The sequence below is a fragment of the Dama dama genome, chromosome 12 (assembly GCF_033118175.1).
Source record: "Dama dama isolate Ldn47 chromosome 12, ASM3311817v1, whole genome shotgun sequence".
Lineage (NCBI taxonomy): Eukaryota > Metazoa > Chordata > Mammalia > Artiodactyla > Cervidae > Dama > Dama dama.
This window is the reverse complement of record NC_083692.1, coordinates 88,875,090-88,899,073: the sequence shown is the minus strand read 5'-3', so window position 1 is coordinate 88,899,073 and position 23,984 is coordinate 88,875,090. Positions and strand designations below refer to the sequence as shown.

General features: G+C 40.0%; 1 protein-coding gene across 1 annotated transcript in view; it reads left to right on the top strand.

The window, feature by feature from the left end:
* HACD3 (3-hydroxyacyl-CoA dehydratase 3) overlaps positions 1–23,984 on the top strand; it is a 38,018-nt gene that overhangs the window by 10,694 nt on the left and 3,340 nt on the right. Inside the window, exons 4-12 of the mRNA XM_061158326.1 lie at positions 3,693–3,735; positions 6,684–6,757; positions 7,709–7,873; positions 9,498–9,549; positions 12,100–12,210; positions 18,914–19,041; positions 19,359–19,471; positions 21,752–21,858; positions 22,423–22,554. Coding sequence (XP_061014309.1) covers positions 3,693–3,735; positions 6,684–6,757; positions 7,709–7,873; positions 9,498–9,549; positions 12,100–12,210; positions 18,914–19,041; positions 19,359–19,471; positions 21,752–21,858; positions 22,423–22,554 — 925 coding nt within the window. The remainder of the gene's footprint in view (positions 1–3,692; positions 3,736–6,683; positions 6,758–7,708; positions 7,874–9,497; positions 9,550–12,099; positions 12,211–18,913; positions 19,042–19,358; positions 19,472–21,751; positions 21,859–22,422; positions 22,555–23,984) is intronic.

Genomic DNA, 23,984 nt, shown 5'->3' with positions numbered 1-23,984 from the left:
TATTCTGTTTGTGTATAACAGCAGAGTAAGTGTCCTAGCTGTGAATGCCAGGCCAGCTTTTGAATGTCAGGGGCTACTCCTTTTTAAAAACTTCCCAATTAATTGCTCCATGCATGGCCTGTGGAACCACTGATTCTGACTTGGGATGAAGCGTTTCATTTATTTGCTTAATGAAGTCATTTGTGGAGTACCTGCTTCTGTCTCACATTAAGCTGGGTTCTGGGTTGTCGGACAGTTCTCTATCGCCCCCTGCTTTCTGTAGCTTATGTGTAAGTGAGTTTCAGTGTTGAATTCCAGTTTGGGGGCATCAGACATGCTCCCTTCCCGAGACACAGAGAACTATCAGGTTTTCACATTTCTCCTCCATCTTTGGAGCTGTAGAGCTAGTGCCTGATGAGAACGTCTGAGGTGAGAAGAAAAAGACTTCGTCAGCAGCTGTTTCTGTGTTTGAGCTGAGCAGTAGCAAAGACATCAGTGAGAGTCCACTGGGGCTAAGGCACGGTTACTTTCAGAATAAAGTTGGTTTATAGGATAAGCATGAAGGACAGATTTGTGCCAACAACCATAGTTGTTAAAGCATTTGTTCATTTTTCGAGGTTTTTGTTCATTTCCGTTTTATGAGGGCTATGTGTTTAGCTTTGTTTGGGAGCTGTTTGAAAGATACTGTTCATACCTAATAGAGAGTCTGGTGGAAAGAGTTGGTTCCTTACTCTTCCACTTAATATCTGGTGCCCGTGGATTATTCACTTAACCTTTCTGAGCCTCAGTCTCTTCATACAAACAAATGTGAATAATAACACCTAATTCACAAGATTGTTTTGAGGCTTGAATTGGGTAATAGATTTGAAAGTGCTTTGTGAATTCTAGTGTGCTACTCAAGTGTAAAACGTTATTATTGTGATACTAAACCTTAGATGAGAAACACAAAGAGCAATAGAACAGAATAGACTTATCCATATGTGAAAACTTATTGAACAACAGTGGTGGCTTTACAAATTAAGGGTGGCTTCACCCTTAATGGAGGAAAGGGTGAACCATTCAGGAGATCGTGTTGGGACAGTTGGTAATCCAAGTGGCAAAAAGATAAAATAAGATCTTGTCTTATGCCATACACAGAAGTCAATCTCTCCATTTCTGAGTCCTTCGGTAAAGACTCACTTGGGTGTTGTGGCTTGGGATCTCTCATGTGGTTGTTCAGACGTCATTTGTGGTTGACAACGTATGATGACCTGAAATAGACTCTTCAAGGATGTGTCACTTACCTTATTGGCAAGTGGGTATCCATGAGTTAATCCCCCACAGAGGATACATGGGACTTCTTGAGTGTCCTCATGCCGTGGTGTCTTGAGTTTTCCCAGAGCGAGCTCAGAAGGAACCTGCAGTGCCTTTTATGACCTAGCATGAGAAGTCACATCGTTCATTTCCACTGTGTTCTATTGGTTACACAGATTCCTGATGTCATTTGGAAGGTGATTACACAAGAGTATAAATACCAGGGGGTGAAGATCATGGGGGGGCATCTTACAGGTGGCCACCACAGCAGACTTATACTTGCATTTCCAGAAAAGAGAAAGAGAGAACATTCTCCAATTCATTTGATGATGCAGTTACAAGAAAGGGAAATTATAGGCCAATCTCATTTATAGACATAGACGTTTATTTTTTTTATTGCTTCCATGTCTCTCCCTTCCCAGTTTTGAGCTTGTTTCTGGCAAAAAAATTTTTTAAAATTGAAATATCTTCCTTAATTACCCACACCTTTGGAGAAGCTGAACCTGACATGCCCAGCGTACTGCTGGGTAGGAGTTGATGGTGGTTTAGTTGCTGAGTTGTGTCCGACTCTTGCGACCCCATGGACTGTAGCCCACCAGGTTCCTCTGTTGATGGGGTTCTCCAAGCGGGAATACTGGAGTAGGTTGCCATTTCTTTCTCCAGGGGTTCTTCCTGACTCAAGGATTGAACCCTGGTCTCCTTGGGTGTTGTGGCTTGGGATCTCTCATGTGGTTGTTCAGACGTCATTTGTGGTTGACAACGTATGATGACCTGAAATAGACTCTTCAAGGATGTGTCACTTACCTTATTGGCAAGTGGGTATCCATGAGTTAATCCCCCACAGAGGATACATGGGACTTCTTGAGTGTCCTCATGCCGTGGTGTCTTGAGTTTTCCCAGAGCGAGCTCAGAAGGAACCTGACTGAGCTTACTGGGGAAGGAGTTTGTTTACTGACTGAGCTACCAGGGAAGGAGTTAGCATCTAAAATCTGACTCAGAATGCTTAATGAACTGCAGGCCTTGTGCTGTGGCTAGAGCTTAAACCTTGGCAGCACACATCTTATGTCCGAGGAGAATAAACAGCCCCCCACAGACTCCTTTTCTCCCTTCGAAGTGAATTAGGATACGGGGAACACAGAGTAGGGAAAGAAGTGACCTAGACAGGAAATGTACCACTAAGATATCCCAGAACTCAAGCTTTCATGGTAATACTCACTCTAAAACCCTGTTTCCCTTATAGAGGAGCCATGCCCCTGAAAGTATAACTTTTTGGATGAAGTTCCTTAATTCCCTCTCCCTGGCACAGAGATCACCTGGATTATTAGCCCCTGTGGGTGAGCTTCTCAGCCTCAAGTCTATATTCTCACTGGGGAGGTTCTTGGCTTAAAAGCTCCCTAACCCAGCCTTCATGCTCCCCCTTTTCCTAACACTTGGCTATGAATGAAGCATTTAGGCTCCCACTGTTAGTATAAACGTCCCCTTTACCTTCCCTCTGTCTCGTTTGTTTTTCTTTGATGCAAGATGGACCGCAGAGAGCAGAGCCTACAAAAGAAGAGTAAATGAACTAGTTATGGCACTGGAAACATGCTGCTTCTTGCCTGTTAATTTTGATCTGGGAGTTAGGATGCAAACTGTTTCTCACCCCCTGGGCGGGGAGCGGTAAGAGTTAAGTTGCTAAAAGGCACATAGCAACTTCTGGGAATAAAGGAACAATTTGGAGAATTTCCATCTCTTCTAGTCTTGGTTTGGATAGAGGTTAAGAGAGCGTGGAGCCTAAGACTGAGGGACCGCACATTTTCATTTTCATTCAACTGCCTGTAATCTGAAGCCCTTCACTTAACATACAGGAATTAATTTGTTTTTCATGATGCCGTATGGGTGTCACTCCTGGTAAGGCTGTCCCCAACCCTTCTGTTCCTGTTGTACTCACTCTCTTCTTAAATGCCCGTAAAAACTTAACTGTTTTTACTACTCCTTTGGTCTTGAGCATATGTTACTTGATGCTATATTGTTTCTTCTCCAGGATATGACTCATCTGTTCTACTAGATTCCCTGCCTCCACAGCTCAGGGACTGAGTCTTAGAGATCTGTGTATTCCCCCATGGCATCTCACATGGCCCCGTGTTCCACTGACCATGGGTAGGATGGACCGATTCAGTATGTGATTGCTCGGCGCAGCAGAGCAGTGTGGGGTCCTTCTTGCGGGAGTCTGCAGTCTCACATGCGTACAGATAGATACAGAGAAACCCTCCACTGAGATGGGAGGAAATGACTGAATATGTTCTCTGGAGGAAGCACAGGGCAGGAAGATGGAGTCCCCCAAGGTGGAAGGATGTAGGGAGGGAAGTAAGCCACTGGTTGTAATTTGATTTTTCTCTTCATTGAAACGTCCTTCTTGCTTTCTTGGTCTCTTTCCACAGAATCCTGCCATCAGCATCACTGAAAATGTGCTACATTTCAAAGGTCAGTATCTGGGCAGGGGTTCCCAGGCCTCTAACAGTTAAGGAGACATTGTGATGGTTGCTTTTTATTTTTATCTGTTTATTTTATTCACTATCGATGTTTACCTTTCTGATATTTGTGGGGTAAATTATGTTGTTTTGAAGTATGTGATCAGAGAGCTCAATAATTTGTTTAATATCCCACTTTCCCCTGGGAAAGGCAGTAGCTATAGCAAAATGGTATCCGAGGTTAGAAATCAGGAGATTTATCTTTTAGCTTAAAATTCTGCTCCTACTTTGGACAACTTATTGATTTCTGTGGGCCTATAAAATTAGAATATTGGGTTATAATCTGTGTTTCTTAAACTTGAAGATCCAAGGACACCTGAACATATGTCTACAGGATCCTCTAGGGCCACAGACCCTAGATTGAGAAACATGTTAAGAGTTAACTATGGTCACTGTAGGTGATATTTGATGCCATCACACTTGTGAACGGAGGGGCAAACAGCCCCTGAACCCATATAGTAAGTGTTACTTGATCATAAGGTAGCCATCTAGATGACTCCTAATATGCTTCTTTTTAAAAATATTAGAGCAAAACCAAAAAATAGAAATTTTCTTAATGAGACTTTGTGGCTCCCTGATGTTATACTGACAGACCAGTTTAATAAACACTGTACTTTATTATTATTTTTTAAATTTTTTTCATTTATTTTTATTAGTTGGAGGCTAATTACTTTACAATATTGTAGTGGTTTTTGCCATACATTGACATGAATCAGCCATGGATTTACATGTGTTCCCCATCCTGATCCCCCCTCCCACCTCCCTCCCCATCCCATCCCTCTGGGTCATCCCAGTGCACCAGCCCCGAGCACTTGTCTCATGCATCCCACCTGGGCTGGTGATCTGTTTCACCCTAGATAATATATATGTTTTGATGCTGTTCTCTCAGAACATCCCACCCTCAGCTTCTCCCACAGAGTCCCAAAGTCTGTTCTGTACATCTGTGTTTCTTTTTCCATTTTGCGTTATCGTTACCATCCTTCTAAATTCCATATATATGCATTAGTATACTGTACTGGTGTTTATCTTTCTGGCTTACTTCACTCTGTATAATGGGCTCCAGTTTCATCCATCTCATTAGAACTGATTCAAATGTATTCTTTTTAATGGCTGAGTAATATTCCATGGTGTATATGTACCACAGCTTCCTTATCCATTCATCTGCTGATGGGCATCTAGGTTGCTTCCATGTCCTGGCTATTATAAACAGTGCTGGAATGAACATTGGGGTGCACGTGTCTCTTTCAGATCTGGTTTCCTCGGTGTGTATGCCCAGGAGTGGGATTGCTGGATCATATGGCAGTTCTATTTCCAGTTTTTTAAGGAATCTCCACACTGTTCTCCATAGCGGCTGTACTAGTTTGCATTCCCACCAACAGTGTAAGAGGGTTCCCTTTTCTCCACACCCTCTCCAGCATTTATTGCTTGTAGACTTTTGGATAGCAGCCATCCTGACTGGCGTAAACACTGTACTTTAGACAATATCTTAAGCCTTTCCAACTCTTGAGAGTCTTTGATTCTGTGAATTCACCTCCACTTCCTTCTTAGTTCATCAGCAAATTTCCTGCTGAGCCTGAGAGGGTAGGTCTGGATTCATTGGTGCCCAGTGGAGTGGGATTCTCCCTGCTGTCTCTCTATTCTGGTTCCTTGGAATGTCATTAGTAAGTGACTAGGGTTGTGGGAGACTGAAGAGTTTCTGCCTTATATGAGACTCCATCTACCTTAATATACTTACATGAAAGCACAGCCTGGCTTTTCAATCTACTTTTCCAAGTAGAGCCATGGTGGTAATGACTTAGATTTTGGAGGGAGCTCAGCATTTGAAAGGAAATTAAAATGATAAATGTGTATGTTGCCATGTGGAGCTTTCTAGACTGTCCTACCTTAAGAAATTTATGGTCTTAGAGAATAGCTACCTGTAGCACATAATAGGCAAGTCTTACCACACATGATCAGATGAGGAAAGATAATCCCAAGAGTTAGAGGGCAGGGATATCCCATAGTCACTGGCTTTTAGGCATGGCAACTGCTTCCTTTGGGGGGAAATGCCATGTCAAGGCCCAGGAATGGCATGATGGTCAACCTGAGGACTGTCCTCCTAGTTCCTTTTGTCCTCTCGGGAATGAGCTGAGAAAATGTTATTTCTCTTTTTTATCCCATTTGGAATGTGCTAAAGGAGCAGTCAGCTGGTCCATTGTCTATCCCTGGTTGTGTGTGCGAGTTGCTTCAGTCCTGTCCGTCTCTTTGCGACCCCATGGACTGTAGCCCCCAGGCTCCTCTGTGCATGGGATTCCCCAGGCAAGAATACTGGAGTGGGTTGCCATGTCCTCCTCCAGGGAATCTTCTTGACCCAGGGATCAAAGTCATGTCTTATGTTTCCTGCACTGGCCGGCAGGTTCATTATCACTGGTGTCACCTGAAAAATCTCCCGTCTCTGGTTAGAAGATGTTAAATTTAGAATTTTCTTTGAGACGGTACATGAGAGGGTCCATGTACCCTGCAACTTTGCTTAATTGCAGTCAAGAGAATACACCTACTTGACTTTTCTCTGCTGTGGATTCAGAGCCAAAGTAAATGTGAGAGTTAAATTTATATCTATGTGTTATGTTTGGTTTTGCTTTCTGTATTCTTTTTTCTTGTCTGTTATTTATACTGGCCGTCATTGAGTCCTCATTAGAAGATTAAGTAAATATTCTGGAATTGATCACCAGAAAGTCATAAGGAGATACACTTTTGTCCAGGATTTAGCTTTCATCTAGCTGTTGAGTACCTCTGCTCACAAACCCCCACTCACTTGGCAGGACCTGTTAATATTTGCATACTTCTGAAAGAAGTGTACGAAGCTCACATTTGAATGGCATTGCTCTGCTCAAGTTCACAGCAACCTACGTTTCTTTATAGCTCAGGGGCATGGTGCCAAAGGAGACAATGTTTATGAATTTCACGTGGAGTTCTTAGACCTTGTGAAGCCAGAGGTACGTTCTTTCTTTCCTTACTTCCCTTTCTAATTTAAGAAATAAATACTTAATAGTTTTGTGAAATGGGGGGCAAGCCTTACAGGGAAGAAGATAAACCTAAGCAGAATATACTTTTGTTTGGAACAGAGCCCAGGTGTTGGCCACAGAGTAAGAGGAAAATTGGAGAACCTGAGTTGAATCTGGGCTGTGTCATTATTAGTGGTGTGAAGAAGTCTCCTCACTTCTTTGCATTTCAGTTTTCTCATATGTTACATGACGGATTGGGTTAAGGGGATCTCTAAGTTTCTTTCCAGCTGTGAGTTTCTTAATAGTCAGCAGTGGTTTAAGGGTTTCTTAATAGTCAGCAGTCTGGGACTTGCTTTGGAGGCAAAGAGAGAGGCCATACAGAGAAATAAGGAATTGGAACAGCCCCTGAGAATTGAGCTTAGTTGAGAAGGCTCTGTAGTGAAAGACTGCTTGTAAAAAAGCTGCAACTGATACACTACAGTTCTGGCCTTGATGCAGGCCTTTCTAAGTGCTGGAAACCACTGACCATTTGAATTGAATCATCTTCATGGGAAGAAGACTTGGAAGGCAGTTGGTGCACTTGAGAAGGTGGTTGGATGTGGTGCCTGGCATGATGTAGCTCGAGTAGGGTGTTTATGCTAATTTCTACTGAGATAACCACGGCTGTCTGCCTTTCTTATCCGGCTTTCCTCCTGTGTCCTCAGCCGGGCAGGGTGGTGGGGAGGGAACCAGAGCAAGACACTGCCGTTCTTAGCAGTTCTTCCTCATACCAGCCCTTGGTCTAGATGTTCTCTTTGCCTCAGGGCTTTTAGGAGCAGCTTTTAGAAGGAACGGCAGTAAGCACCATGCAGCTTCTCTCTACAGCCACAGCAGCTTGTGCGGTTTCAAGGGAAGGAGGGGGGATGGGAAAGGGCGTTCTCACATTCTTGCTTTCTCTCCTAGCCGGTTTACAAACTGACCCAGAGACAGGTAAACATCACTGTACAGAAGAAGGTGAGTCAGTGGTGGGAGAGACTCACCAAGCAGGAAAAGCGCCCACTGTTCTTGGCCCCTGACTTTGATCGTTGGCTGGACGAGTCTGATGCTGAAATGGAGCTCAGAGCCAAGGTCAGTAAGGATCTGGGATCTAGACAGAAGTCATGAGGAATCCAGGTTATATGGGCCACCTCAGATATCTATCAGGATCTGATAGAATAAGGACAAAAATCTAAATTCCCTGAATGACCTGGAGACGTGGTTTTATAGAAGTGTTGGTCATGTATTTTGGAGACTGTTCCTCAGCTGGGTTTTGTTTGATGTTTTTCTCATGATTAGCTTAGGGTGATGGGTTTTTGGGTAGGAAGCCCCCAGAGGTAAAGTGCCTTTCTCATCATGTCGTATCAAGGTTGTATACTCTCAAGGTGACCTACAGCTGTCGATGTTAATCTTGATCCCCTGGATGTGGGTAGTTTTGGTAGGTTTCTCCACTGTATGGTTTCTCTACTGTAATGTTACTCCTCTCCTTCCTTTACTGTTTTCTTTGGAAGGAAGTCACTATGCACAGTCCACACTTAAGGAGCCAGGAGTTATGCTTCCCATTCTTAGGGTGGAGTATCTGTATACTTTATTTGGAATTCTTCTGCATGGGAGATTTTCCTCTTATCCTTTATTTATTGTCATTTATTTATATCAGTATGGATATTGTCATTTATTTATATCAGTACAGATTTGTTTTATTGTTTGGGCTATAATCCAATACCGTGTTATATATCTTGTTTCTCAGATTGTTCTATCTTTGGCCACTGGAAGCTCTTTGCAGTTGGCTTTTGTGTCCCTCTGACACAGCTCCATCATCATGGGCCTTTTTTTTTTAAAATGCATCCTTAATTTTTGGCACTGTAAACTGCCCCAGGTTTATCTGGTATATCCCCACGCCTGTACTTTTTATTGCAGAATGATAGTGGAAACCAGGATCTAGGGGATCTGGGTGCTAAGTATGCTCACTGCTACTGAGGTATTGCTTTTAGGTTCTCTCAGCTGACAGCACAAGGAAATATATGTGTGTATACTAGCCCATGTATATACATGTATCTATAAGTATTTCCATATATGTCCATCTATATCTATATTATTCTAGTATAAAGTCACACTAATGTTGGAGATTTGATTTTAGCTTCTGGAAAATTATCAAAGTCTTAAAAAATGAAATAGCAGTCTATTTCCTGTCTTAAATTTCTGTTTTGTTTCTACAACCATGACAAATTTTCTAGATGTCTTTTCCAGCTCTAAGATCTTAAGGCTGCCCACTTTGTAGTTTGGAAGCCAGCTGATTGGTTTAATTCTGTGAGCACTGAATGGTCATTCTGTAGTGCCAGTGCTACCCAGTAAGGAATCAGGCTTTTTAGGACCATGGGTTCAGACATTTTCCCCAAGGGAGTGAGAACACAATTGGAGGAGGAGGTGGCTTTGAAGGAGTCAGATCATTTCTCTCTCATGGGCTTCTGCAAGCATCTGGGGGTTTTAACTTGTGTTTTTTTTTTTTTTTCCAGTTTATTTTTTTACTGACGTATAATTAAAATTCAATGTTAAATACATTATTGCCATACGGCAGAGTGACTCACGTATACACATATATACACATCCTTTTCCATATTCTTTTCCCTTATGGTTTATCACAGGATACTGAATATAGTTCCCTGTACCATACAGTAGTCTAACTTGTGTTCTTGGAAAACTTCTGTCCAAATTCTAGGAAGAAGAACGCTTAAATAAACTCAGACTCGAAAGCCAAGGCTCCCCTGAAAGTAAGTTGCCCCTGCTGCTATGGTGGTTACCAGTTAACCTGTGACAGAGCTGGGAGTATGGATGAGTGTGACATGGCAGGAGGGCTCGTATTGGGCGGATGAGTTTATGAGAAATCCTTCATGTCCAACGCTTAAGCTGTGCAAACCCACATCAAAAGGGTTATTTACTTTTAGTGTTTCCCTGCTGTTGGGGGGCCTGACATCATCTGAGTACACCAAGGTTGGTGTAGCAGAATGGAAGAACCTCAGCCTCTTGGACTGGCCTAGTAGGGTGCTCAGTGGCAGCAAGTCCTGCAGAGACCTGGAGATTACTGCATAGGTCCATGACTACAGTTCTTCCAAGCTGGTGTTGTTTTCCTAACTGAGATCATGAGGGCTGTGGTTGTCAGCCTTAAAAAAGATGGAAAGTATTCTGCATAGTCCTGCTGTCCATTAACCTTTAAAAATTCAGTCCAAGCAAGAACCTCTGTAAGCGTGTTGTCTTCTGGGTATCATAGATTAAATTCAGCAGCTATCTTAAAGTCATTCTTTATGGAAAGCGTTGTCCTAGGCCTTTGAGCTTTGGAGCCAGTGAATCCATCAGAGCACCTGTGCTCGAAGAGCTTATCCGTTTTAGTTGGAGGACCATGCAGGTCTATACAAAATTAATGCCGAAAAGCAGAATAAATAAGCGTCCCTCATTGTCCAAAATCAAAAACTTTTCAAGTTTTAGTGGCACTTATTTGGCATGCCATAAGTCGGGAAAGAGCTTCCCTCATAGCTCAGTTGGTAAAGAATCCGCCTGCAATGTGGGAGACCTGGGTTCGACCCTTGGGTTGGGAAGATCCCTTGGAGAAGGGAAAGGCTACCCACTCCAGTATTCTGGCCTGGAGGATCCCATGGACTGTATGCTCCATGGGGTCGCAAAGAGTCGGAGACGACTTAAGGGGAAATTTTAGAGCAGTTGTTTTCAAGCTATGTTCCATGGTACCCTCGGGTTTCCCAGAGATGCTATGGAGAGGTAAGCCAAGCAGGCGTGTCCACTTCAATTAGAGCAGCTTGGCTTTTGTGCTTTATGTATTAGCGTCCTGGATAACACTTCTTATGGAAAAGACAATTTGTTGCTTTAAAAAAAATTTGAATAACCACTAATTTAGAGGAATTTTCTGCTTTAGAAAAGCAGAAGAGGGGAGAGGATTGGTGGAGATGAAGAATAACGACATAAAAAGGCCACCTTGAAATTTAATTTTTTGGTGTTTTAGGGGGATAAACTTCTGAAATGTGTAAAAATTCTTATGTATGGATTATTTTATGATCTTAGAAAAAGCTTTAACAGTTTTATCTAAATTCATAAAGTCTCCTGATAAAGTTCTTTAAATGGGGAAATGTAATACATTTTTGTAGTTTTGAAGAAAAAACATTTTAATTTGTTAAATGTTGCTGCAAGTATGACTTTTTGACCCCTTGGGATAAGGCTGTTTTTGATTGGACATACTAAGTGTGATTATTTGAGCATCAACCAAGTGTCTATGCTGGATATCTCTATAGAAACACTGATAGGTGGCTATAAAAATATGTAGGTAGGAATAAATGTGTAGCAGCAAAACCTGAACTCCAAAGCTCTTCTTAATTATTCTTTCCTTTGCCCTACTCCTTTGACTCAACCAGTGACTCTGTCTAAGCTCCTTACTCCTCCCTTAATTCCATTATTTGCTATGTCTTTGCAAACCCATAGGCTGCAAAGTTAATGACCTTTATTCTCCCTTCTTCTTGGCTTGCAGTTTTCTGCCTTTGGTTATATCCTCATTTTTCCATCTTCCGAGGCCCTGATTAGGTAACCATCTCATCCTGCAGACTTGGCCTGATACATGCTTCTCTAGCTAAAGTCATTTTCTCACCTTGAAATTCTCACAGGATATTACCTGTCACTCTCAATCTTGTCATATGGATTTTAGATTGTAAACTCTCTGAGGGTTAGGGTTAGGGTTCGGGTTAGGAGCATCATGTCTTAACCGTCTTTGAAGCTCAGTGATGCCACTTACAGTGTTTTGCATGTTGTAGGTGTTCACTTAATGTTTGGTTGGATGGATACATGATCAAATATTAGATTTTTAAAAATTCAGTTTGTATTTCTTTGAGGTAGTTTGACCTATGTGCCCTAAAAAAATTCTAGAAAAGAAGAAACTGTAGGTTATATTAAGATGACAGGAGCAAGGACTGAATATAGCTTTGTTTCCTTTCCTTGTAATGCCTCCTTAGCTAGTCAGTTATTCTTTGCCAGATGTAGTTTTTCCTTTTCCTATTTGGATTTGTTAAGTCTGTATACTTACCCTTCAAGACTGTGAGGGAAAAGACCACTGAAGATAAACCTTGGACTACAATGTGCCTTATAATTTTCCTTATCTGTTTTCTATGGGACCAAGAGCTGGTTGGTGCAGATCTGGGCCAGGTATTTGTTGAGGAGCTTGGGGCACCCACGTAGGAAAGAGGGATGGAGTCATCCAGGTAAACCACTTGTCTCCTGCTGTGACTACTGCTTTTAACATCTTTCTGCCTTTCTTTGCTTTTCAGCTCTTACAAGCTTGAAGAAAGGATACCTGTTCATGTATAATCTAGTGCAGTTCTTAGGATTCTCCTGGATATTTGTCAACATGACTGTGAGATTCTTTATCTTGGGAAAAGGCAAGTACGCAGTTTCAAAGCTTGCTTTCTTTTTTGAGTAGTTTGGCCCACTATTCACCAGAAGTAACACTTTCTGCCTTTGGTATTAACAATACCAGCCTGCCACACCAACCCCTTCCACCCCCACCATATTCAGACTTTTCTTTGTGTTCACATTTCTCACTTCCCATGACCTTGTGAAACAGGCTGACTGGATGTTCTGTTCATTTAATAGGTGAGGAAACAGATTTGGAGATGGTCAAAGAAATGGTCCACATCCACACAGCTAGCTAGGGGTACATCTTGGACTAACATCCCTTACTTATTCATTGCTTGATAATTCATTTATAACTACCTAAATTGATGTGATACTCCTAGTGTCAAAGTTACACAAAGTCCTAAAGGGATCTCACTCCTTTGGAGCCTAAATAGACTAAGTGGACTGTTGTGAAACTGAATGAAAAGACTATCATAAAGATATTAGTTCTTGCTAAATTAGTTTATATGTTTAACAGAATTCTGGCCAAAGTAAATGACAATAGAACATTTTTGAGAATGTGATCTAAAGTGTTCTGAAATTTTATTGTGAACCATAAATAGTAAAATCTGAGGGAAGAGACAGGAATGGGAGAGGATTTTCTCGACCTGCCATGAAAAAATATTATTAAAATAGTGTAGTATTAGTATAAGGGTAGACTAATTAATAGAGCAGACTAAGTAGCTCAGAAGCAGCTCTTACATTATATATTATTATTACAGTATTACATTATGTAATATAGAATATATGGCCAGATTATGTATATGATAAAAAGGAATCTTGAATCAATGGAAAGGAAAATATTATCCAGTCATTTTTTTTCTATTAGATGGGAAATCTAATAATGTTTCCAAGGAAAACTGGCTTGGTTTGCAAGGCAGATAATCTGTTTAACTCTTCTCACACTGTATATAAAGGAAAAAAAAAAAATCCCCTCCAAAAACTTAGGAGTCATATATCAAAAAGTTAAGTCATAATAGAAGATATCAGTAAATGTTTATGAAAATCCCATGTGGAAGGTTAGGATTTTCTAACTTTAAAAATAATAGAAGGAATCATAAAGAAAATGGTCAATGTATTTGACCACATAAAATGCCTAAATTTCTATATATCTAAAAATATCCATCCAAAACAACATTAAAGATTAAAAGCATATTGAGTTGAGCAAAATGGGGATGGAGGGTTGGTGGGAAAGTGCAACAAATATTGGCAACTTTTTTTTTTTACATATAAACAACTTGTAAAATTGATTTTAAAATGTGAAAACTCTACCCAATAGATAAAGATCATAACAGGCAGTTCATAAGAGGAAATAAAACTAATCAACATACAATAAAATGTTTAACTCAGTAATGGTGAAGGAAATGAAAGATACTATTTTTTATGTATCAGTTTTGCAAAGTTCTAAGACGCCTAATTGAAAACAACATATGATAAAATAAACACAACAGTGGATACTGGGGAGGGTCCATAAGTACAGCTCTTTGGGAAAATCATTTTGCAAGGTACTCAAGAACCTCAATGACCCAGATAACCATGATGGTGTGATCACTCGTCTAGATCCAGACATCCTGGAGTGCGCAGTCAAATGGGCCTTAAGAAGCATCACTACAAACAAAGCTGTAGTGGAGGTGATGGAATTCCAGCTGAGCTATTTCAAATCCGTAAAAGATGATACTGTTAAAATGCTGCACTCAATATGCCACCAAATCTGGAAAACTCAACAATGGTCACAGGACTGGAAAAGGTCAGTTTTGCATTCCAACCCCAAAGAAAGGCAGTGCCAAAGAATGTTCAAACTACTGCACAATTACACTCATCTCACACACTAGCAAAGTAATGCTCAAAATTCTCCAAGCGAGGCTTCAACAGTACGTGAATCGAGAACGTCCAGGTGTTCAAGCTGGATTTAGAAAAAGCAGAGGAACCAGAGATCAAATTGCCAACATCTATGGGCTCATAGAAAAAGCAAGAGAGTTCCAGAAAAGCATCTACTTCCGTTTCATTGACTTTGCCAAAACCTTTGGCTGTGTGGATCACAACACACTGTGGAAAATTCTTAAAGAGATGGGAATACCAGACCACCTTACCTTCCTCCTGAGAAATCTGTGTGCAGGTCAAGAAGCAACAGTTAGAACTGGACATGGAACAACAGACTGGTTTCAAACTGGGAAAGGAATATGTCAAGGCTGTGTATTGTCACCCTGCTTGTTCAACTTATATGCAGAGTACATCAAGTGAAATGCTGGGCTGGATGAAGCACAAACTGAAATCAAGATTACTGGGAGAAATGTCAGTAATCTCAGATACACAGATGACACCACCCTTATGGCAGAAAATAGAGGAACTAAGAGCCTCTTAATGAAAGTGAAAGAAGAGAGTGAAAAGGCTCACTTAAAACTCAGCATTCAAAAAATTAAGATCATGGCATCTGGTCCCATCACTTCATGGCTAATAGATGGGGAAACAATGGAAACAGTGACAGACTTTTCTTTCTTGGGCTCTGAAATCATTGCAGATGGTGACTGCAGCCATGAAATTAAAAGATGCAAGTCTGAGCACTGAAGAATTGATGCTTTTGAACTGTGGTGTTGGAGAAGACTCTTGAGAGTCCCTTGGACTGCAAGGAGATCAAACCAGTCAATCCTAAGGAAATCAATCCTGAATATTCATTGGAAGGACTGATGCTGAAACTGAAACTCCAATACTTTGGCCACCTGATGTGAAGAACTGACTCATTTGAAAAGACCCTGATGCGGGAAAGATTAAAGATAGGAGGAAAAGGGGATGCCAGAGGATGAAATGGTTGGATGGCATCACCAACTCAACAGACATGAGTTTGAGCAAGCTCTAGGAGACGGTGATGGACAGGGAATCCTGGTGTGCTGCAGTCCATGCAGTTGGAAAGAATCGGACATGATTGAACGACTGAATAGCAACAACAATAGCAACATCAAGAACCTTAACTATTCATATCCAAAAAGTAATTATAAAAAATACACATTATGGCATTATTTATATTAGTGACAAATTAGACACTATGTAAATGCCCATGAATGAAGGATTGCTTTAGATTGTTCACTCAGTGGAATATTGTGAAGCAAATGTAAAGTATTTAAAGAGGTTGTAATAATATGGAAAAATACTTATGATAGGCTAAAGAAGTAACAGACAAACTTGTTCTTCCAGTTTGTTCACACCAATATAAAAAGGAGAAAAAAAAACAACCAATAAATGTGGAATGATTGGAAGAAGAGGCACCATTTTTAAATGGCTTGAATGGATCATTTAAATTTTTTCTTTATTTTGTAAAGTAAATATGAGGGAAAATATGAGCATAATGGAAAATAAGAAACTATTTAAAAAGAGAAAAAGTCCTGTAGACTGTTTTATTCTTGAGTCCTAAATTTTCCCATCTGAGGTTTGTAAAGGTGAATTGTAATTAGCTCCAGAATCTTTAGAACGAAGTGCACATTGTTTTTCCAGTCTTTCCTTGGAATTCTGCAAAGCACAGTAGTAGGCTAGTGAAAAACTTCCTAAATGCCTAGCATCTTATAATCATGTGTAACCAGAAGTCCACTGATGGTTATTTAAAGAAGTAAAGGAAATCTCGGACAGTTGTCCTCAGATCTGTAGCTCTTACTAGTATGGATTTAACACAAGTTTCATAGAATGAATAGGGACTTTCCAATTCATAAATAATTTATTTAACCTGTCATAGTTGTATTGGTTCTGAATGTTCTGTGCAAGCCTGCTATCCATTAGGTGATCCACTCCAAAAGCTGCTAAATTATCTGGGTCATGTGTTTAAAGTTAGCTGCCTGGATCTGTAATTTGTTTTGGCTCGATGAGTCCCTTCCTAACCACCTTTTGGAATGGAGCTGCTCTTGTAATTCTTCCCTCATCAGTCCTAGAAGTATAGTAAAGACCTGGGCCTGGTACCCAGGGTCATAGTTTGTCCTTTGCAGTTATCTCTTTTTGAATAAAAGGTGTTGGTGAATGGCAAATTCTACACATGTACTTGTTTTTTTCACATAAACATGTATAAGCTAAACTCATGTTAAGGTGGAGAAGGCAATGGCAACCCACTCCAGTACTCTTGCCTGGAAAATCCCTTGGTCGGAGGAGCCTGGTAGGCTGCAGTCCATGGGGTTGCTAAGCGCTGGACACGACTTCACTTTCACTTTTCACTTTCATGCATTGGAGAAGGAAATGCAACCCACTCCAGTGTTCTTGCCTGGAGAATCCCAGGGACGGGAGAAACCTGGTGGGTGCAGTCTCTGGGGTCGCACAGAGTCGACATGACTGAAGTGACTTAGCAGCAGCAGCAGCATGTTAAGGAAGTAGGAAACTTGTAGTGTTTAACTCTCTATTAATACTTTTTTTAATTAAATAAAGTTTTTTTCTAATTATAAAAATGCGTTAATTACTTAAATACTTACACTCTGCTGTAATTCCATCTATAGATTCTTGGCACTTTGTTGGATATCTTCCTAATAAACCCATGTACCTTTCTTAAGAAAAGTTCATGAAGAAGAATTATGAGACTAAAGGGCAGATTGTTTTTAAGGTTTCTGATGTATACTGCCCAGAAAGAGTGTACTGTTGTATACTACCACTATTTAAATCCTTGTCCATTAACATGAGTACCTTGTTAGTACTTTAAACAGTTTTTTTTCAGATCATAAAAGTAAATGGGCTGGAGCTTCCCTGGTGATCCAGTGGTTAAGAATCGGCCTGCTAATGCAGGGGACATGGGTTCAGTCCCTCGTCTGGGAAGATCCCACATGCCACAGGGCAACTAGGCTCAGCTACTGACCCTGTGCGCCTAGAGCCCACACTCCACAACAGGAGAAGCCACTGCAGTGAGAAGCCTGCGCACGACAAGAAGAGTAGCCCCCACTCGCTGGAGCTAGAGAAAGCTCATGGGCAGCAATGAAGACCCAGCACGGCCATAAATAAATAAATAAAAATTTTAAAAAAGTAAATGGAGCAATTTAAGAAAGTTTGAAAATGGGAGAAGAGTGGGGAGGAGGTGTGGGGGGCCTGGAAGGGGAGGTGAATAAGCCATTGTCCGTCGCTTTTAATATTTCCATCCATTTCCTTTTAGTCTTTATTTTTTCTCCTGCAGTTAAAAATTATAATCATGCTGTGTATACAGTTTTGCATTTTGTTTTTAAAACAGTATTATAAGCATGTTAATGTCATTAATATTCTTTATAACAATCATTTTAGAAATCAGATTTCTATTCCTGAATTGAAACAAGGATGAATTTCCCATAAAATCAGAGGCAAAGCAACAAGATCTACTTTTATTTACCATATGCCAAATCTTAAGTCACAATTTTCTAGTTCAAAATAATGGAGAACTTTATTTGTCAAAGATAATTTGTCCAAAAAATTAAGAAGTGAATCTCTTGAAGAAAGATACCAGAATTTCACTGTAAATGGTGAAAAGAAAATGTGATTTTTGTCTTCACAAGGGGCATTTAAAATTATGAATAAATTTTTTACAGCAAAATTTAAATTGTAATTTTGCATTACTTCTTCAAAGAAAATAACTAATCAAGTTTTGAACTTAGTCATTTGTGGATTCACATTTGACTTTGTAGCAGGATTGTATAGTGGATCATTTTTGCAATTAGAGAGTGTTTTCAGTCTTGCCAGGGCCTGTTTTATTCATTTGATATTTAAACTGTGTTCTTTTGAGGAGCCTGCAGTGTCATCTTTGTTGGTAACTTGCCTAACTCTGCCATTTCTTAAAGACTCTACTTTAATAGGCAGGGAGACAAGAATCCTAAACCTTTACAATATGCAGGACTAAGAACTGTCTTGCTCAAAATGTCGGTGGTGCCCTTCTTGAGAAACACTGCAAAGAGGAATGTAAGAATTCAGGATGTCAAGTGAGGGTCAGTATGAAAAGTGAAGGATATTAAATTATGGACCACTCCAAATTAATACCACAATTGTTGACCTCATATAAGCAATAACTCATTTTAATTTGTTATATAATATTCCATGAAATAGATATATTGTAGTTTACACAAACTTTCCATACTTGTAGGTTTAGACCATTTCTGTTTTAGTGAACTTAGAAATATGTAATATTTCAGAGAACAATCTCCTTGCTGAAGCTTTTATTCTTTTTCATTTTAGATTTTTTAGTTAGGGTATGTTCTCAGAATGAGAATTAATAGGATTAAATATATAAAGACAATTAAGGTTTTTGAAAGTTAATTTTGTTCAGTACTTTTGTACCTCTGCATGTATTTATGATTGTATAGTTTTGATATTTTAAAAAGCTAGGTTTCATTCAATATATAATACAGTTTTAGCTTTAAATTAAATGAGATAATGGATCTGAAAAGAATTACCAGTGTGCTTGATACGTAGATTTTTCAGCATATAATAAGTGAGTGAAATCTAGGTATGCTATTTTTCTTGCTTTTTAAAATTGAGAAGGGCATACAAGGTTTATGTGTTAACTTACTGGTAACCAACAAAATTTACTAGTTAGGCCCATGGAGGCTTGCTCCCCTCCAGCTTGAGTAGTGAACTTGAATCTGACTGGATGTTTATTATGCTTTCCCTAAAATCCGTTTCATGTAAAGGCTTATCTAGATTGCAAAATACTTCTGTGTTGGTATTTGCCAGTTGATTTACCCTTAATATGTATTTGTCCCATAGAGTCCTTCTATGACACGTTCCACACTGTGGCTGACATGATGTATTTTTGCCAGATGCTGGCAGCCGTGGAATCTATCAATGCAGCGATTGGAGTCACTAAGACACCAGTGATACCTTCTCTTTTCCAGGTATTGAGCAGTTGAGCTCAAGGGTGGGGAATGCAGGGTTTCGATGTTTGTTTAGTAAGTATCCACACTTTGCTGGGAAGTTTCAATGAGTAAAAATACCGTTTGCAGAGAAATAGCATTGTTTTCTCTGAACACAGACACACAAAATCTGTCCAGAAATACTGGTACTGACTTGGTACTTAAACTTGTTCTAAGTTGTTCTCAGTCTTTTTCTATTTACCTTGAATTTAATGGGGTTATGTTTCAGATGACACATTTACCTGTTGTCTTAAAAATGTATTAAACATTTTTTTTTCTCTTTTGCGTCTTTTTAATAGCTTCTTGGAAGAAACTTCATTTTGTTTATCATCTTTGGTACCATGGAAGAAATGCAAAACAAAGCTGTGGTTTTCTTTGTGTTTTATATATGGAGCACAGTTGAAATTTTCAGGTGGGTAGAAATGCCAGGATGGTGTTTGAGTGCTCCTCCTACTATGGATAAGACTCTGCCTTATCCAGAGTCTCATTTGATGTAAAATTTTCATGTGTGGAGAGTTCTACCTACATCTATGTGCTCTGCAAAGTTGAGACAGTGTTTTTTTTAATTAAAAAATTAAAGATGCTTTTTTAATTAAAGTTTTTATTTTTAATTAATGATTGTAATTAGAGGATAATTACAATATTGTGATGGTTTTTGCCATACTTCAGCATGAATTGACCACAGGTATACATGTATGCCCTCATCCTGAACCCTGCACCTTCTTCCCTCCCTACCCTATCCCTCTGGGTTGTCCCAGAGCACCGACTTTGGATACCCTGCTTTATACATTGAACTTGCACTGGTCATCTGTTTTACATATGATAATATACATGTCTCAGTGCTATTCTCTCAAATCACCCCACCCTCACCTTCTCCCCCTGAGTCTAAAAGTCCGTTCTTTGTATCTGTGTGTCCTTTGCTACCCTGCATGTAGGATCGTCAGTACTGTCTCTAAATTCCATATATATGCGTTAATATACAATATTTGTCTTTCTCTTTCTGACTTACTTCACTCTGCATAATAGGCTCTAGATTCATCCACCTCATTAGAACTGACTCAGATGCATTCTTTTTTATAGCCAAGTAGTATTCCATTGTGCATGTGCACCACAACTTCCTTATCCATTCATCTGCCGATGGACATGTAGGCTGCTACCATGAAAGACTGGTCAAGTGCAGTAGTGAGAAGAGGGAAAGAGTAGAATGAGGGGTTCGATCTGTAACTGACTGTGAACAATCAATTGAGATAACTCACTACCTTTGGACACGCCTATTTATTTTTAAAAAATTTTATGTTTTGGCCTTATTCCATGCGGGATCTTAGTTCCCTGACCAGGGATCGGACCCATGTCCCCTGCCATGGAAGCACGGAGTCGGATTGCCAGGAAGTCTGAGGGTTTTTTTTAAAGCACTCAGTGGATCATAATACCAGCCTGGACACTGGGGAGCAGAGGGAGAGATCCAGAGAAACCAAAGGCCTATCTTACCCTTTAGGATCTTGCTGTCTTGTTGGAAAGAGAGGACTCATTCACATGGAAAAATTCTTGAAAGGGCTGAAGAAACATGTGACTGAAGAAGCATCCCAGGTTGGATGAAGTACTAAAGACCAGCCTTGGAGAAGGGATGATAGAATAAATCTTTTGCTACAAGATTACTGAAGTTTGAATTGACCTCTTATCTGATTCTTCCATTTTTGATTGTCAGTAGAAGAAATTATCTTTAAAAAAAATAATTTTATTTGTTTTTGGCTGTGCTGGGTCTTCACTGTGTGTGAGCTTTCTCTATTTGTGGCGAGTGGGGGCTACTCTCTAGTTGTGTGGGGGCTGTAAACCACAGGCTCAGCTCTTGTGGCACATAGGCCTTAGTTGCCCCGAGGCATGTAGACTCTTCCCAGGCCAGGGATTGAACCCATGTCCCCCCACATTGGCAGGTGAATTCTTTACCACTGGACCACCAGGGAAATGCAGAAATTATCCTTTTTTTTTTTTTTTTTGTAAAAGATCTGATTAAAGTAGATATGTCCTGTACGAGACTATACATATTCCATACTTTTCCCCTTTTCAGCCAAGTGGAGCATTGGTTTTGCAAACTGACTCCTCAGTTCTAGGTTTGGTGATATTTTGGTAAAGTTGATGGTTAAGAGGGAGAAAAGACATTAGCAGCCCTAGATTATGTCTTAACTGTAGTCTGCATCCCATGGCATCCTGCATACCCTCTAGTCTACTGAACACAAAAGTGAAAGAGATTATAGGTTCTTAATAGTAACTTTTACTGTTTGGGAGAAACAAAATTATGTTAGCTCTTTTTAAGTAGAGTTATGCCTGATTATAGCTTAGAGGTCTTTTTTTATACTTTAATTTTGGTAATGTTCATTTAGGCAGAGATAAAGTGTCAAAGTATCTGTCCTTACCTACTTGGAACATAGATCAGAACCAGGAATAAAGCCAAAATGCTTCTGAGTATCTATTCCATGTACTGAACTTTTTCATAGAGGTTCCTTTGAGACCTAAACTTACTTTGCCATTATCGAGAATTCATATCCTTTGAAGATGGGAGGAAGAGCACGATGGGAGTTCATTAATTCTGCTAAAAAGAAGCCATGTGTGACTGATTGTGAAATTACTCTTCTTGAGTGATGTTCTAGAGTTGTATTCAGTGGTTTTTAACATGTGAATGCCTTATTTCCAATAGGTACCCCTTCTACATGCTTTCCTGCATTGACATGGATTGGAAGGTGCTCACATGGCTTCGTTACACTGTGTGGATTCCCCTATATCCTATGGGATGTTTGGCAGAAGGTACTTTAAAGAACTCTAGGTGTTATATCTTACCTCCACTGAGTAGCCAGACCTCTCTTTCTGCCAGCTTTAGTCTGATACATGGGTGTTGAACTTAGGAAGAATTTCTTTCTGGTGGTTTCCCTCCACAATACTCCTGCTGTCCAGACTGCTCCAAGGAAGTAGTTCATTTTGTTAAGGTTTGGAAGCTGGGTGGTCATGCATTGCATGCTTCCTATTTATACGGTAGTTTTAATCTTCCAAAGCATGTTCATATTGATGACTTCATTTTATTATGACAAACCCCTAATGAGTGAGTCAGATAGGCACTTTTCTCTCCATTTTATAGAATAGGAAGCTCAGTGCTATCAAATGACTGTTCCTCATTTACCTTTGCTATCAGCTTGAAGGCTTATTTCCTAGGAAAGCTAGTGGGGAAAAAAGAAGAGGCACGAGCCTGTTGTACAAAGGGAGGAGGGAGCATTTTCAGCAAACCTAGAACCGAAGCTTTGAGGAGTTAGCAGGTTCTATCAGCAAGTAATTGTATTTCATGTGCTTCTAAAAAGTTCTCATTTCTGCTTTCAGCTGTCTCAGTGATTCAGTCCATTCCAATATTTAATGAAACAGGAAGATTCAGCTTCACATTGCCATATCCAGTGAAAATCAAAGTTAGATTTTCCTTTTTTCTTCAGATTTACCTTATATTACTATTTTTAGGTAAGTATTGGCTCCATAATAGACCCTTTTTCTGTTGCTGCTTAGAAGGTAGTTAAATGATTCAAAGTTTTAGAAATCCCTATTAGTATTCTTGCTTTCAAAAGAGTGGAAATAAGTTCAAGAATGAATTACATTGCAGAACAGACCCACTGGAGAATATGCCATGTAGAAATATTTCTTTCCACATCTTGATTGGCTGAGTTCTCTTCTTGAAATGCTCTTGGTCATTTAGACTTTCCCATATTTCATGTTTAAAAAAAATGTGAGAAGCGCTTTTGAAACTGAAAGAAAAGCTCGTTTTACTTTTGCTGATTTCAGCAGCAGATTCCTTATCCAGAGGAATTGTTGCAGAGGTGGTAACACAGTTGGCGGCAAGGCAGAAGGCAGTAAAGGCCTCCGTTCGAGCAGCTGCAAGATGTCACAAAGCCTTCTACCTGACAGCAGGAAAGCCCCCATTCCTCATGTAAAACCTTGCTTGCTTATCAGCTTTTATATAAAATCATAAATTCTTGTCTTAAAAACTAGGGATCTCCTAAGAACTAAAAGAAGGGATAGAGAAGTAAACCTAAATTATTGCAAATTTGAGAGATTTAAAAGCCTTCCTAACTAGGAGGACTGTTTACTTTGGATAAAGTTCTGACATATTTTAATATAATTTATATGTATTTCTCCCTGTTGTATTTCACAAAAGTCATGAAGTGGCCTTAAGTATGGCTGTTTGGTCTCCTGGCAACAGAAGGATGTGACACAGATAGTGTACTAGTTATCTTTTTCTGTGTAACAAATTACCCCAAAATTTAGCAGCTTAAGACAACACACAATTATTCTCTCGCATGTATTTGGGTCAGGAAGCAGGCAAGCTGCGTGGGCCTGGGTCAGGGACCCTTGTGGGGTCTCAGTCAAGCTGTCAGCTCAGCGGGGCTGTAGTTTCTGCAGACTTGACTGGGGCTGGAGGCTCTACTGCGGGCTCGCTGGTGTAGCTGTGGCGGGAGGGCTTCATTGTCCTGCCATAGTGCTTATCCATGTGGGTGCTCATAACGTGGCTTCTCTCCAAAGCAAGTGATCTGGACGAAAGCCAGAAGTCACACTGCCTTTTTTTTCCTTTAAAAAATGTCTGTATTATTGAAATATATTTGACATAAAACATTGTGTAACTTTAAGGTATATAACACTGATTTGATACATCAGTTGTAACAAAATTGCCATTGTAGTGATAATTAGCACTTCTATCAGGTCCACCCTTTTTATAACCTAAACTCAGACTTACTGTTACTTTTGCTGTGTTCTCTTTGTTACGAAGATCAACCTTGTACAGTGTGTGTGGGGGGACTACACAAGGGTATGGGGTACCAGGAAGTAGGGATTAGTGGGGACCAGCTTGGAGGTTGGCTTCCGCAGACTGAGAAGCAGACCACAAAAAGGGAACCCAA